The 16418-nt window shown below is 43.5% G+C and overlaps 1 protein-coding gene across 5 annotated transcripts in view; it reads right to left on the bottom strand.

Moving 5' to 3' along the window:
• The window catches only part of WAPL (WAPL cohesin release factor), a 58423-nt gene extending 45965 nt beyond the window's left edge, over positions 1–12458 (bottom strand). The window contains exons 1-2 of one of the 5 annotated variants that reach the window (XM_052676703.1): positions 12343–12458; positions 8932–9455 (exon numbers count right to left, since the gene is read on the bottom strand). In XM_052676703.1, coding sequence (XP_052532663.1) covers positions 8932–9433 — 502 coding nt within the window. In that variant the 5' untranslated portion in view covers positions 9434–9455; positions 12343–12458. Of the gene's footprint in view, positions 1–8931; positions 9456–11544; positions 11656–11711; positions 11828–11938; positions 12035–12342 lie in introns of those variants that run through there. The other 4 variants (XM_052676704.1, XM_052676702.1, XM_052676701.1 and 1 more) reach the window with 4 other exon arrangements.
• Between the last annotated feature and the right edge of the window lie 3960 nt (positions 12459–16418).

Raw genomic sequence — 16418 nt, forward strand, 5'->3', positions numbered from 1 at the left:
ATTTCTAAGAACCGTAACAACATTGTGCAGTAACCACCATTTGTTTAAGTCTCTAGAACTTAATTACTAAAGTATAAGAGAACCAATCTAACTGACTGCGGGCAAAATAAGGCTATCAGATGAAGGAACAGTACCCACACATGTACCCCCTTGCTTTATTTTATGGTCTAGTTTACATCAGTAGAAAGATAGGGATGTCTTAAGAAATGCTGACGAATATAAAAAGAGCAACTCCTGCACCCCCTCACTAAACACACCAAGATGTTTTCAGTCAGATGCACACAACTCAACTCCAGTTTCAGGTAAGTGAATACAGTGATTCATCTCCCAACCAGCTTTGATGACCATTCAATACAAAATTTTCTTTAAGAAAGTGAAACATTCTATTGGACACTACACCTACATCCCTCGGTCGGTTCTTGATAACTTTGACTTTAAGATGTCTCAAATTTCAACTTCATCTTTTCATTAAGATGCCTTATGGGTGCTTATTTTAGAAGGTGTCTAAGTCAAAGCCTGCCCTCTGACCATCCTCAGAAGCACCACAATTTTTCATCACACTATATGGAAAAAGTAGAGATCTCACAACAAAATATTTCGCTCAATCATCTAGCAGAAAACATCATACAGACTTACTGAGATGGTAAAAGGTCTTCAAAAAAATTGCAAGGTGTCCAGGAATTGGCAGAGTAAAAAAAGTCATTTTCTTTTTAACTTTTTTTAACTTTTTAATCCATAAAAATAACAGTAATTGAAGACTGGACAACAACCTCCAGTATGCTTCCTTCTTACCCTCCATCTTAAGTTACATATTGTCTTAAAGAACAAAAAATAAAGTCCAGCAGCTCTTCCAGAGCAAATGCCTTGCTGGACAAGTCAAGCTGGACCACTGATGTTAACACAAACCTTTTCTTACCGTGGGCAGACAACTCAAAAAGAGGACTGAGAAATCATTTGTTCACATGGCTCAAAAACTATCAGAGAGTAATTCATGCAATGCTTTCTGTCTAGTGATTTTGGAAGGCAATACAGTCCGAGAACACCAGAGCCCACCTGAAAGTACCTGGGGAGAAGGGAGGAGAAAGTGGGGACAGAGGAGGAGGGGATAGAAGCATTGCATGGTGCAGAGCCATCTCAGGAGCCTGCAGTGTTTCCAGGATTTCTACCCATCTTCCTCACATTCCACTAAGGCAAACTACAGGACCTTAGATTTTTGACTGGACAGCTTCAGAGATCTTTACTGGAATTTTTTATACAGCTCAAGCCTCTACCTTCTCATATCTCCGATGACATTACAGAATATTTACAGTAACAACACTGTACTGAAACAACCCAGTGTTACACATCTAGCACTGGGGTACACATTATGGTACCATCCTCATCCCTGCTCATGGTACACCAAAACAGTGTTACAGCTGCATTAATTCAAACAAGGTCACAACTGGTTCCAGGCAAAGCCTAAAAGTATTAAGTGTGCTAATACAGAAAGGGAAGTCCTAATAGCATCTCCCTCCATTTCTCACTATAGATCTGACATTTGACCAAGTACTTGACATTTGACATTTGACCAAAAAGTACTTGACAGGGAAAACTGAAGCTCCGAATAAAGCTCAACTCTTGCTACTAGCTAAACAACCTGCAAGAGTCAATGATTTCACAGTCTGAATGTGCTCAGGGTACAACATATACCAAGATACAATCCTAAACAAAGCCGATGGGAAAAAACCCTTTTGGAAACCTAACGCTCTTGTTGGCAAAATTACCATCATCCAAACCAGACACCAGCAAAAATACACCCCACCCCAGATCCTATTTCAAATTCAATCTAATTTCCAATTAACTCATAAGACTTAAGCAGCTCAGTTCCAAAGCTGAAAACATCAATTTCAACTCCAAAAAATCAAATCATCATTTCCAATCCAACATCAATTGCCTGAAGTCGAACACTATATCTTTTGGTTAACAACTCAGCAATGGAGCTGCAGTGCCCTGCTGTCATTTAGAAGCTACTCTGAGCCCAGGCTGGCCTCTCAGTGTGTAGCTACAGTGACTCCCAACGCAAAGCGCTGCTCAGAAGAGCTGCAGGGCAGCAGAGCACCCTGTTAGTGCTACGAACTTGAACTCAGTGAGGTTTCTCTCATTTCTTCCAGTTCTTGGTGACTGCTAACCAAGGTTTCCTGAAGCTGAGGATGAAAGACGTACTGCCTTCTTTTGCTTGTATTGAATGGGAACTTATACACCTTCACTGCTGTGCAGCCAGCTGGAAAAGCCTTCATTTTAAAACTAAAAAGAACATGATTAAATTGCTATCCACAGAAAACTAATATTCAGACTTAAGCTAGGTTTCTTTGTTATTAGTCACACAAATTCACAGAATTTATTCTGAACACATAGATGTTAAAGTTAGTCAAAGGCAATGACGTCTTTTAAAGGGCAGGCAGGTGGCATGAATCCAACTTGATATTCCTCTATTTCTCTCCAAATGACATCTGACCACCTAGGCAGAGGCAAAAGCAAAAAAAAAAAAAAGAAACATCAAAAAAGCAGGCTTTAAGATTAAAAGTAGAGACTGGTATCCAGGACCCGGCTATCCATTATCTCCAAGCACTGAGGGCACATACATTAATGGGATCCAGTACGAGAACAGAGCACTGACACAAGATGGAGGAAGCAGTTTGTAAGCTCATTATGAGCTCTGCCTGATGTTCCTCAACATTCAGGAACATTTATTATGGCTTAGTTATAACTCTCACCAATTTTCCAGAGCATAATGCTACATCACTTTACAACTTGAAGCTGGCCAAGCTAAAGGAAAAGACGAATCTTTACCCGGTGCTTGTATCATATTCTTCATTTCTGGGAAGAGAGCCCAACCAAGACATACAGTGTCTTCACTGGTTTGGACAGATTTACTAGCTGTAGAAAAATCCATCTTTTTTTCCAAATATGAAAATGAGTTTCATTACTTTCTTTCTTCTACTGTACATGGGAAATCAAATATTTTGGTTGGTAAGGAGAAAAGGTTACAGACTAAATGCCTTTGCTATGCTTTCTGCCTATGATTGAACAGCTGGGAAACAGAAAAAAATCTTATGGATATAAAATACACAATTCTAAGAAATGGGCAAAATTTGCCACTTAGATAACATCTCTATCCATTGATGCCTGCAAGATCTGTTAGCAGGCATAAACAGAAGATAAGATGCATAAGAGCCTCAAAAGATTAGACTCTCAAGACCAGTTTCATAGCTGACACTCACTGAAACAGATAAAATTATAGAACCACCATATCCCAAAGCTATGATTACAGATTCTAAGTAATGCTCACTCTCTACACTCGGAATCAAAATGAATTCCCACCAAGTTCATATTCAGGCTGAACAGACAGTTTTGCTTCTTTGAAGATGCTTTAAGTTCTCTGTATTTTGCAGAGTTCCATGAAAACCCTAAATTGATAAGATTTACTTTATTGCTATCACAAAACTATGTTCCTTAAAAGCATTTTGTTTCTCTTTTTCCCTTTCGTATATCCTGAATATGAAAATTTCTGAAGTAATTTATATGGAAAGTCCAAATTTACTATTTAAAAAGATACACATTAATGAGTTCCAATACACTACAGCTCCTCACTGTAGCTGGTTACTCTAAACATACAGGTTGTTAGAAGAAAACACATTCAATTTTTTTTGCATATCACCTAGACACAGCCATTCCATTTAATGATACAGTATTCAGCACCTAAAAAGCCACTGCTTTAACCCAGGCACCCAGCACATGACTTTGTGGAGCTGGACAGAACCTGTGCTGGCATCTGTCGGTGAGTCATCATACAGTGCCCAGTTTTTCTCTCATTTAGTGATGCAAAACTGTACTTGGGCCTCATGCAACAAACCAGACAATTCTTAAAGAAATACAAATCTTCAATGCAGCAATTCTGAAATAGACAAGTGCAAGGTTGCCAGGGTTCTGTAAGAAGAGCTCAGGCCAGCCTGTATGCCGGCTGTCAGAAGGACTGCTGCTGGTGAAACACCCCAGACTGGAGCTTCCTGCAGAAGACCAAATCCTCAGCACCATATTATGATTGCTCACCTTGGACCTCTGTTTATGCCATATGAAGTAATCCCTCACAGACATTTGTTCCTGCTGGGAAAGCAAAGTACCACCAGGGATTTGGAGCAGCTGTCACATGCTAACATAAAAACAACAGCTCCTGCAGCTCCTGTCAGCCAGAGCAAAACTTCTTCAAAATCCTTACTTTTCTGCCTCACATCCTCACCTGTGATGAAAAGCGCAGTGGAACAGGCACGTTACTCTTCCCTGGTAACTGAGAAGGGCATTGCTCACTTGGAACAGCAGGAGAAAGCTGACCCAGCAAGATAACTGCTTCCCCCTTGCAGGGAAAGCAAGACAAAGTGTCATCAGCAACGCAAGTAGCTGGCACATGCTAATAAATGCTTGTTTCCACCAATTCCTGTACTGTAAGCCCTTCTGAAAACAGAGTAATTAAGTAAATTATAATACAGCAGCACTAATAACCATTAAAAATGTATCCTTAGACTTTTAAGTCAGTCTGGTTTCAACCACCACTCATAAATAAGTTGAAACCTTTTACTGAATACAGTTGCAGTTTCTTAAATGAAAATATGAACTAACAGCTTGGAGTTGAATAACATTTTCCATGCAGTTAATGGTACAGTAGCAATACAGTACTACAGATCTCAGCAGTTGGAGCCTGAAATGGCTGCCTCACCAACTGCTTCCTACACCCCTGCACGCCAGGCCAGCTGGAGAGAGGTATACGTTTTCGCAGGCTCTTCCTTCTGGGAGCACCCAACAACTTTTCTGAATGCAGTTAGTTCAACTTCTTAAAAATGAGAGAACACTGTGTCCAGAGACCTGCTGACACACAACCAGAAGCTTACTTTCCTAGTGTTTTCTCAAGCATTTCTAATTTAGCAGATCAATTATACACATTGAAATTTAAGCAGAACTTCAGTTCTTTCGTACTTTTGAAAAAAGAAAAGCATTATCACAGTATTCTGCACGTATAGGAGAAGGGACAACACAAACAGGAGGAAACATAAGAACGAGACAATGGAAGGATGGGGAAAGACATCAAGTGTATACTCTGCATTAACACAGCCACCTAAATAAGCTTTGCCACACTGAAATCCTACAGGTACACATCTTCTGCCAAACCATTCCCACTCCCAGCTATCGCTTTCTTAATGTTTTGAGCCAGCCTGAGCACAGCTGCAGTTCTTCTTAATCATGGCTGCTACCAGCTGTCTCCTAAGACAGTCAAATGCACAGGCCTCATTCATTTCCCCCCAGCTTTTTTGCTCCATTTTTGGACAGAACATGACATAACCGAAATTCTTCCTGAATCAGTAAACAAAATACATTCAACAACTCTGCAAAAGGAAGATAAGGTAAGATCACTAAAGTCTAACTATTATCTTAAATGACCGTGCCACTGTTACACACAAAATAGAAGCTCTGAAAGAATTTCAGAGATGCTGACAAATCTTGCTGCCCGATGTAATTTTGGAGTATCGCTAACCTTGCATTTGAGAAGCTGAAACGTAGCTCTAAAGATAGGGCACCCCACCCACACAATCAGGATGCAGAGGCTTTGCAGACACATCATCATAGAACTATCAGGACAGTCCATAGGGAACAGACCTGATGGCTCACACTATCTTCCTCTCAGAACAACCGTTTTCTGCACCTTACTCTATTCACTCGCTCCTCTTTCTGGGCAGCTAAGTAAAGCTAGGCTCTGTACATGGGAAGTCATGAAGTGGTTAAGCAAAACTGTACCATGTTCTCCTGCACTGCATAAGCTGAAGTTACTAAGCAAGATTGCATTTGTCATTGAGATTTGCTACTGGTATGTGCATGAGCCCCAGGTGAGAAATAAGGGCATTAAGAGCTACTGAGGAACACCTAAGAACTGAACTATATAGCACACAACAGCCACATTTATCCTTCTGGTACCAAGAGTGAAAATCTGCCTCCCTCATAAAAAGTTCACCTGCTAGCTACTGAATTGTTGCATTTCTGCACGATACAAATTACTATTTCAATAACTTTCAAATGACTCCATTTTCTTTCCAGTTAACACATTCTTCTACTTTAACAAAGGTGATCTAACAGTGGCTATTAATACTGAATACTCTTTTGCTATTTCTGAGTTACCTGAACTCCTACTATCTGCAAATTGCCTCTCACACACAGGATTACTCATGGACATTCTTCACTCTGCCTCAAGCCTTGATCAAGCGACAGAAGGGAAAGATTAGGAGAAGCCGTCCACATTAAGAGCTTCTCAAAGCTCTCTAAACGAGATTGTCACAACTACAAGCCAAAGGCAACTGGGGAAAAAAAAAGACCCATAAGTTATGCCATTTTAAATAAAAGATAAAGATCCCCAACCGCATCACAAAAAAAGTTGCACAACCACTGAAACAACAACAGACTCCCTTTTAATACCAAATATTAGTTAAAATTAACTGATGTTGCATCACCTTCATTTTAACAAAGAAATGAACACTGAGGTAAGGAAGTACATTTGGAGCAAAGTTAGGCTGAAGAGTAATTCTCAGTTTGTGACAGCCACAGTTTTCACTTTATTCAAGCATAAGGATTACAACACAATGACAGAACACGCTACCAGAAAATTCTGAGACCTTGGCTCATCTCTCTTAATTCAATATCATGCCAAGGACTAGCAAAAAGCACTTAAAACAAGTGCAGCACGAACATCAGCACCTATATAACCTAGTTTCTTATACTAGATATGCACCACAGTATGTGGGTTAAGGTTGAGCTCACATTGCAGTCTCTCTCACGGTGGGACTATTAACACCGTTCTTTCTTTATTTCTCTGCACTCTTCAGGAATGCTACAGCTTGCTGTCTCCAGGATCTATAAGCTCTTTGAACAACTTTGGTTGAATCTGGTAGAGCGCAAGAGTCACCAAGTAGTTGAGAATGATTATGGAAAAGGTAAGGATATGTAAGCAGTGAAGTACATACACTATACAGCTAAGGATAACAAGGGGCTATAAAAAAATTAACCCTCTTCAGGTCTGATAAACAGCCCAGTACCATCAGACTTCACTTAATAATCAACACGACAAAGAAGCTTTTGAAGTAGCCATATTTATACTGGCTGACTACACCACTATCTCTAATTGCTCAATGTTCCCAGTGACATTTTCAGGGACCACATATTTATTTTGGTTACTACACACAAGCACAGTATCTGCTTAAACTCTCCAAGTTTCATTTATATTACCTGTCCAAAATAAACACTGTCATCAAAGCTACAGTCCAGGTTTTCTAATACTTACTTCAATACTTTCGTTTGAACTTAATTTCTGAAGAAAAAGATTTACAGAATAGGTTTCTACATACAATGAAACGAAGATTAAACTGTTCACGAGAATGCAGTCCAAAAGAAGAGCGTTATCAGGCCAAGATGCGCCTCGTCCCGCACTTTCTGGCTGATCTGCAGCCAGCATGCCAGGTGAGCAGATACTCAGTGAACTGTTAAGCAACTTCCCCTAAGTTAGGGTTTGTTAAGGTCTGTTCCTCCTGGCATTTCATGCACCACGAATTTTCTCTCCACAGCTTACAAGCGCTCTTTTCCAACTCAAAAAATACTTATCAAACAAGACTTATACGTGGAAGCCATTTCGTCCTAAAATTGTGCTGCTATTAAGCAGGAAAACTCACTGCTTTCTCCTTGTAAATACTGGGGGAGGAGACTCTCCCATCTCCAAATTCAAACTCAGAAAACCAAACTGTATTTACCAAATGAGAGTGTACCACATTTACAGATTAATATTCCACAGAAAACCACATGAAAATCAGAAATATTTCAGCAGGAAAATAAGAGTAAAACAGGAAGAAAACTACAGATTCCACCAATTCATCTGTCAAACTGAAGTTCCATCTCCATGTCTTGGTTTTCTTTCAGTAAGATTATCTCACAAAATTACTGAGCTGTGTATATCTTGCACTATTTGGTATCTTCCTTGTCTACTGCATTATGAAGTGAACAAGTCCACTCCAATTTCTGATCCCAAGGATAAGTTAACAGTATCTGAGAATTCAAAGTTACATAACTACTTCTCATTAAAGTTGATTATGATAATCCAGAGCAAGTCAGTAGGTGTCAGCTTCATCAAGGTTCATCTAATGTGATCTTCTGCCCAATTTTAGAAGCTACAGTTTAATCAGCCCATTATGTGAAAACTTCTAAGGAGATGTAATGACATGTGATCTTGCCTAAGTGATGTTCTGTGAATTCCCTCTCTGAAGCATAAAGATATCTCTCAGTTTGGTTCTGGAAACAGCCCCCAAATAAGCTTAACAGAATTCTGTTTTTACAGATGCAAAACTTTTCACATACACATTGATAAAGATGTGGTAATTAAGAAAATTAACATGCCTCTAGGCAACTGAAGTTCAGAAGACTGCTTTGTCCATACAAATAATTACAAAAGCAGATCATGAGCTACATCTCCACTTGCATCAAAGCGACTGTGTACCTTCACTAAACTAAGGCCAGTAACTACAGAATAAGGCATTCTGTACTACCCCCTACTCATCCCATGTTTAAAAAGACAAAAGCATAGGGATCAGGACAATGGTTTTTTTTTAAAAAAGGAGGTTAATATTCCGTTCTACTCAAGGTGGACTAACATATTGTATCTGAATCTGCAGAGACAAGAACTAAGTATTGAGAATCTCAGATCAATATGCAAAATGTGAGATGTTTATTGGTGCTTTTAGTTAAATAGCATATCCTAGGGGCTGCCATACAGTTTGAACACATAAAAGATTTCAGAAAGCACTGATTCTAAATGTACAATGGTAAAAATTTAATAACAAAGCTATCTGGACAGCTGAGTAAACGTACCTGCAGATGCGGGTTTAGCACTGCTGCCTTTGCATTCTCCATCTTCTACATTTTTGCTTGTGCTCTTTTCTTTTATAAGAGGAGCAGTACTGTCAGCAGGTATTTGCTTGCTGGATGCAGTGTTTTCTCCACTGTCTGGCTGATTACTTTTGCTGTTGGCTTCAAGTAGAGAAGCAAAGTCCTCAGACTGAGCAGCTTCATTTGGGTCCAGCTGGGAGGAGCTTTTACCCTGTGCCACATTCTTTGAAGACACGGGAAGAGATTCTTCATCACTGTCAAACCCAAACGGATCCTCTGTTACCTCATCTTCAACGCGGGGTTTTTTAGGAACTTCGGAAATGTCTGTTTTGACACTGGGCCTCTTCTGTCCTAATTTGGCCATGAAGGTGGTTTCTCCCCATTTCGTGCTAAGGGTGGTCCGTTTGTTGGAAAATACTTCGTCAAACTTGGAACTGCCGTTTCCCCCTTTCCGGCTGTAGGTCTTTCCAAATCGGGATGTCATTTTGGCTCCTGTTTCATATTCTCTGTTGGAAAAAAATGAAAGAAACAAATTCACAAACATTTTAGCACAAATGGTTGCACCTCCACCGTTGTTTAGCCTACGAGCACCAAGCATCTACATTTAACACAAGCAATATCACCCGCTCCATTCTACAGACTAATTCATCTAGATATTATCATTACTGTAGGTCCCGTGCTTACGCAGCATCTAGCCTATTGTCCGGTGTCACTCAGTGGCACAATAAATCCTCATCAAATACCCCCCCATCCGTACATTCTTTCTGATATTGCTTTGTTCTAGCTTCATATTTTCAAGTGCAGATGGTACTGCTTTCATGAAATATCAGGAGAAAGCACATCTAAACATGCAGCTCTCTGCTTGTATAGAAACACTGCATGCTTTCAGAAAGATTCTTCCTAGTTCAAGTCTTTCAGATAATAATTCAACACAAATAACGATGACAACTTCAGCCCTTGTTCTGCTCATGCATTCAGGCTTGCTTAGCAAGCATACTATTTCCAAATACGACATGCATGTTCATGATCAGCACTGATACACAGCAATTCCCCAGGAGTAAGATTGATTTGATAGACAGACAGGACTGAGGAGACCCTTCTAAATTCCTGTCCAAGAGCATGGAGGTCAGCTTATATAAGACAACATGAGCCATGATCGTCTACAAGCTGTTAGAACTGCAGCCGGATCCACAGCTTTCTCTGCCAGAAGAATAAAGTTTAAATATAAACAAATTAAACAGGAACAAATTTAAACAGTTCCCTGCATGTGTTCTATTTCTACTTTGTTCCACTCAAGAGGGAAGACAGACCAGTTTGTTACATTTTGCCTCCTCTCCAAAACAAATACTTCAGCTACAGGACAAATGGCAACGTAGCACAAAACAAGTGTAACTTCTGTAAACCAGAATTTGTTGTTTTTTTGTTTTTTTTTTTTTCATTTTGGCCCATACATCAATAGGAAATTGGAATTCTTTATAGTCAGTCTGAATCTAATCAAGTCTGAAAGCTCTCTTCATTCTGGAGAAAAGCCTGCTAAAAAAGAGGAGGTGGGGTGGGGGGTGGAATAATTCTTTAAAGTATGGAATCAAAGAAATCCTACTTCCAAAGTGTCATCTGCCCTCATTTACTGTATAGTCTATGAGAAATAGGCCACTAAAGTTATTATGTGAACTGTTTGTTAGGGAGAACTGTTCTTATTTCCTTGAATAAGCGACATGCTGTCTTTCCATCATGTTTTCATCTCCACCTGAAGTACCTGAGCAGCTTCTGCCAAAAAAAGTCAGACCAGTTTCCAGAAATATCATTATGTTTTGTTCTAGGAAGACTGCCTCACTAACAATAGTTTCCTTTTATCTGGTCGACTTTCCCCTATTATATGAACTAAGCAACTCATAAGGTCATTTCTGAGCTAATTGAATTAGGAACATCACATCTGGGCTTCAGAACCAAGTGGTGCTGCAGTGCAGAAGATGCAGGACAACCACTTCTCCTGGCCATCCAGCAGACAGATGATAAAGGCACGTGCCCATCTACCAACCCTACTTCTGCTGGGAACACACTGGGATGGCTGACAGCAGTCACTCTTCAGCCCACCTTCACCCTTTTTGCGGTGTCACAAGCTGCTGCGCGCTACCTCAAACATCGCTGCTGAACCAGAGGATTTTTCACTCCCTTACATCTTGCTTTCAATTCCTATTTTCCAACCAAGAGCAAAGCTAAGATCTCCCCATCTGCAAACAAGAAAAAAATATCAAACTCAGTAGGTTCACCTCGTTGATGTTTGAAAGTACTCACAACTGCAACACCAACACGTTTTGTAGAAGAAAAGAGTCAGCTCTCACAACTACAAATACGAAATATTTAGTGCCGTCTAAATTTCTGTGTGACTCTTACACAAAAGGTCACGACACTCCTGAAAAGCCCCTGTTCCTCCCAAACCCCTGACTCACGTATCTCCAGCCCCTGACACTTTCAGCGCCTGCAAAAGCATCGATGTATTTGAACTGCCGCCTGTGGTTTGCAGTTCCAAAGAGAAGCCTGCTGCAACCGGGAGGACCTCGTTTTCAGAAATCAGAGTTACACAACCCGGATTACCTCTTTAACGGGAACAACAAGTTCATCTCGCGAGGCGTTTTGAATCAAACCATCGATACTCAAACGCACCCTCTACGTAACGCAAAGAGGCTAACAGACGAGCGCCGAGGAAATACCGACAACGCACGGCTCGGACCGGGGTTAAAGATCAGGAAACGCCGACGTACTTCCGCGTACCGGAGCACCACCAAAGCGGGTCCCCAGCCCGTCGCAGCTCTCCTCCGCTCCTCGCTCGCCGCGAGATCACAACGGGCCCGAGCTCCTCCCGCCCCGCCCGCTCTCCCGCTCGGAGCGGCGCAGGAGCCGAGCGGCCCGCAGAACCCAGCGCCGCCCGCCGCCTCCCCGCGGGGCTCGGACCCCGCCAAGCAACGCCGCCGACCGCCCCCGCCCTTACATAAGCGGGGCCGGAGCCGGGCCGGGAGGCGGCTGACGAAATCCCACGGTGACAGCTCCTTCCCTCCTCCCCCCGCGGGGCTCGGCGGAACCGGGTCACCCCCCCGCCGCCGCCTGATGTCACTTCCCCTCCCGCCGGCCCCCTCCCCCGCCCCGCGCCGCTCCGAGCCCGGCCCGAGGGCGGCGCGGCCCGGTCCCGCGCGCCCTGCGGCGGCCGTCGCCCCCCGTCCGGCCCGGCCCGCGCCGCTCCCCCGCGGCTCCGAGCGCTGCCCCGCGGACAGGCGCCGCTCAGAGGACCCCGCCGGGCCGCCCCGGAAGCGGCGCGGTGCCGCCGGCTCCTCCCCGCCGGCCGCGAGGCCCGCTCCGCTCCCCTCCGCCCGCGCGGGCCCGAGGCGCCGCACCCACCTCGGCCTCGGCGGTGGCGGCGGGGCCCGGGCCCGGCACGCTGCGGGCGGTGCCGCCGACGCGGCTGCTGCTGCCGCCGATCCCGCTCCGCCGCCCGACCGAAGGCGCCGCCCGACGAAAGGCGCCGCCCGACCGGGTTCCTCCGCGGCTCCCGCACGGCTCTCTGGGCCGGCGCGGGCGTTAGGGCCCCCGGCGCCGCCTCCTCCGGCGCCGCTTCCTCCGCGCCGGAATTATCGCCGCTCTCGGGACGGGGCCCGGGACCATCTCTCCGCCATTTGCCCCGCTCCTTCCGTCACTGCGCGTCCCACGCCCGGCCGCCGCCCGCAGCCAATCGCACCCCGCCTCGCTCAACCGACCGCGCCGCCGCCGCGCACGCGCGCCCCCCGCCGGCCCCGCCCCGCCCCGCGCGGCGCCCGCCGGGAGCTGTAGTTTGTGTGGGAGGAAGGAAGCGGGCGGTACCGCCGGGCCTCGGCGGGCACAAGGCGCGGGACGGCGCGCGGGCCCCCCCACTCCAGCTGGGCGGTGGCGAGGCCGCAAAGAGCCGCGGGCAGCGCCGCGGCTTGTGACTGTGGTTGTGGCACGGCCCTATGGCAGCTCCATTAAAAGTTAGCGAGCCGCCGCTCCTCACTGGTACTCACAGTGGCTACACAAGGCCCAGAAGCCACTCCAGAGAGGAAATGCTCCGTAGATGTCCCACAAAACAGCCACTCTGGCTTAAACCGCAGGTTTGGGGCACTGCAGTGCCACGAGCACTGCCCTACACGAGGCTTACAGCCACCCAGGACGCTGATCATAGAATCATTGAACCAACAAGGTTAGAAAAGACCCACAGGATCACACAGTCCACCTATTACCAATAGTACTCACTAAATCATGTCCCTCAACACAATGTCCAAATGTTCCTTGAACACCTCCAGGGTTGGTGACTCCACCACCTCCCTGGGCAGCCCATTCCAGTGCCTGACTGCTCTTTCAGAGAAGTATATTTCCTGATGTCCAGCCTAAATCTCCCCTGGCACATCTTGAAGCCATTTCCTCTAGTCCTATCCTGGTTATACAGGAGAAGAGGCTGACCCCCAGCTCACTACTGATGCACACCTCTGAGACTGACCGTAGTGATACAGGCTGTAAAGAAGAAAAAAAATTCTCCAACAGCAAACAAACACAAGAACCTACCACCACCGCAGCCTTGCCATAACCATGGAGCCTAAGATGGTTCCACAACACAGCTGTCACACCAGCTACAGCTCTCATCTGAGAAAAGGTTTTAAAGCACATGAGCCAAATGCAGCACGAATGTAATAAGTAGGAACGAAAACAATAGGCTGCTTGCATCAGACAGAAGAGGTTATGGTTATCTCATTGTTTCTAGTTAGGAAACCTCGCTTTTTCTTAATCTTTATCCAATGCAAATTAATGGCCTACAGTATGGAGAAGCAAGATTATTTACAGGAACATTGAACAAAGTGATAAATGGGTTTTTGGCCTCTGCTTGGCACCTACTACCGTGTTACTGGCTTCTACGTTTAACATCTAAACAACAAACATGCTGAATGTGCTCTTTAAGTAGCTATACAGTTGGAGCTAGAGAGAGCAGAGAAAATGAACTGGGCCTTGTGATGAGAAATCCAAGTTGATTTGAAATAGGACAGAAGTGGCTGCTGCATTTCAAAGGTAGTTTACAAGTGCATTTATACCTTAAACACCTGACTCAGTTATTGGAAAGCAATTGAAAACAGGTTAAACATTTCCAAATACATGATTTGAATATAAAAATTGCTTTTTTTTTTTTTGTCCTCTGAATATTCTTGTATCAGAGCTATTAATTAGTTCTGTTTAATCATCAAGAGTAAAATAGCGCACACAATTCAACTGGTTTAGCTATCCACTGCATGAGTTTAATGTCTAATTTGGTAACTAATTGATCTGTTAGGCAAAGAGAAAAAAAATAGTACTATGAGAGCTCAAAATACTTTTGGTCTCTGTGGAGTTATTTACAGCATTAAAAAATTTATCCTGAGACCAGAAAAACTGAACAAGATGGCCAGAGTGAGGAAGTGAAACCAAGAAACTATTTGGATGTGAAATCACGTAAAAGATAAGTAAATAAACAAGTTCCTAACTGAAAGCCTGACATAAATAACTTACATCATTTAAACAGTATTTTAGATAATTTTGCAGCATAGTGACAGGAACTGAGCGGAATTAGTTTGAAAGCTGCTAGATACCCTTGAATCCTCATGTTAGCTTTGTGTTTTCAACAATATTTCTAATCTTCATAAAATCTCCATTCACTCTACAATCTACAGTATTACAGATTTCTGGTCGTGGTGGAATTCCTCATGACTGATAGGGGATGCTGACGTATTTTATGTGCTGACTGTCTTAGGTCTCAGCAAAGCCATTAAGTCTTAGAAAACCTTTTGTTTAAATGATCGTGGGAAGCAAACGTTGCCAAGTTCGGAAGCCGCTGAAGTGATGGCCAATTTTTCTACGCCTACTTTATTTTAGATACATTTGAAAATTTTTACACCGGGTAACTTAATAATTTGTCAATTCACATGTTAAACTTGGCCGTTTCCTTTTTATCTGGCTTACCTCAAGCATGCAAGCAACAAGACAGAGCAGATAACCAAATCCCATCCATTTTCAGCAGCAGATAAGTTTAGTTCTCATAAAGGGTGGAATTCAACAGGCATCTTATTCCTTTTTTTGCTATCTCCCTTCACAGAAAATAACAACATAAATAAAACAAACAAAAACAACACAGAAACCTTCACAAGAAACTAACCAGACAAAGCACTTCAATTTGGCATTTGCCTCCATGAGGAAAGCAGTGGAAGGTAAGCAGCCATCTTATAATTTCAGCTTTTCTGTCTTAAAAACTTGTTCTGGAAAGCCAGAGTGGGCTTTTCTAATTCATTCCATAATTCTCCCCTTCAAAAGAAACTAGCACGTTTGCTATTTATAGTGAAGTCAGAAGGCACTGAAAGATGTTGCTGAAATGCTTCAAAGCTGGGAATAAGGGAGAGAAAAGTGAAACAGGAGGAAGAATATTTAGGAAGGACAGAACAGTTAATTTGGATAATACACCCTGAAGCTTTCCCAGTTCTCTTTGGGAAGATACAAACCAGGTTGTTCAAAATAAGCTGTAGCCCAGTACAGAGCCTTTCATAGAATTCAATCTTTCAGTATCCATTAAAACACGTTAAACTGTTTCAGTGTAGTTTTTCATCCCAAAGGAAATGGAGGCAACACCATAAATACAACCTTGCTACACTCCTTTTCCCACCAAAAGAGAATGAGTTCAATAAACCACTGTCCCACTTCCCTACTAGGCACTGCCCAACAAGTACACATGAACTCACAGGCAGGCTCTCTCCACTTCACCAGTGTCCACACCTTTCCCTCCAGAACTATAAGTCAGTGGCACCTTAGAACACTCAGCATCTTCTCCTTCTCCACCTCCTTTTCTCTCCTTCCTGTCTCACCTAGCCAGTATTTGCCTCCCACATCATGTCCAGCTTTCTATATGGCAGTTCCTTCTGTGCCTTTTGTCCAGGTAGGAAGGGACTGGAGAGAAGAGGATGTCCTGCTGCTCTCACTGCGCTCACAGCTGCTGCAGCACTTTCATGTCTCAATTAGTGCCACTTAAAACATCAAACATTTTGGTGTGTTTTGCTTTTTCTTTGTGAAATGTCAGTCTCCTCCTGTTCCTTTCCTTCAAGCATCACCCAGCACACCAGGGTGAGAGCACTCAGGGCTTTGCCGTTTCACTTCACTGAGGCTAGAATTTCCCCCTTCATATTTGCTATGCAAATAAGTGAAGAGACACGTTAACTAATTACCATGCTTTAGTCAACCTTCCTGAAACAGCTCTGAAAATAGTTATTTATACATTAGTATCACTACTAGTGTGTACTGGAGGAAATTCAGCAACACAACTCATGACTGCATGAGAGTTGATGAAAGCAGCTGTGCTGACAGCCACAGTGCTTGGATGAGGGCAGACCATAAAGCAGAATTTGGAGGCCTGCAGCACAGTGTGTAAAGTGTGATTTCTGATAATAGAAAGC

The sequence above is a fragment of the Tympanuchus pallidicinctus genome, unplaced genomic scaffold (genome assembly GCF_026119805.1).
Source record: "Tympanuchus pallidicinctus isolate F22 unplaced genomic scaffold, pur_lepc_1.0 scaffold16, whole genome shotgun sequence".
In the NCBI taxonomy this organism is placed as follows: domain Eukaryota; kingdom Metazoa; phylum Chordata; class Aves; order Galliformes; family Phasianidae; genus Tympanuchus; species Tympanuchus pallidicinctus.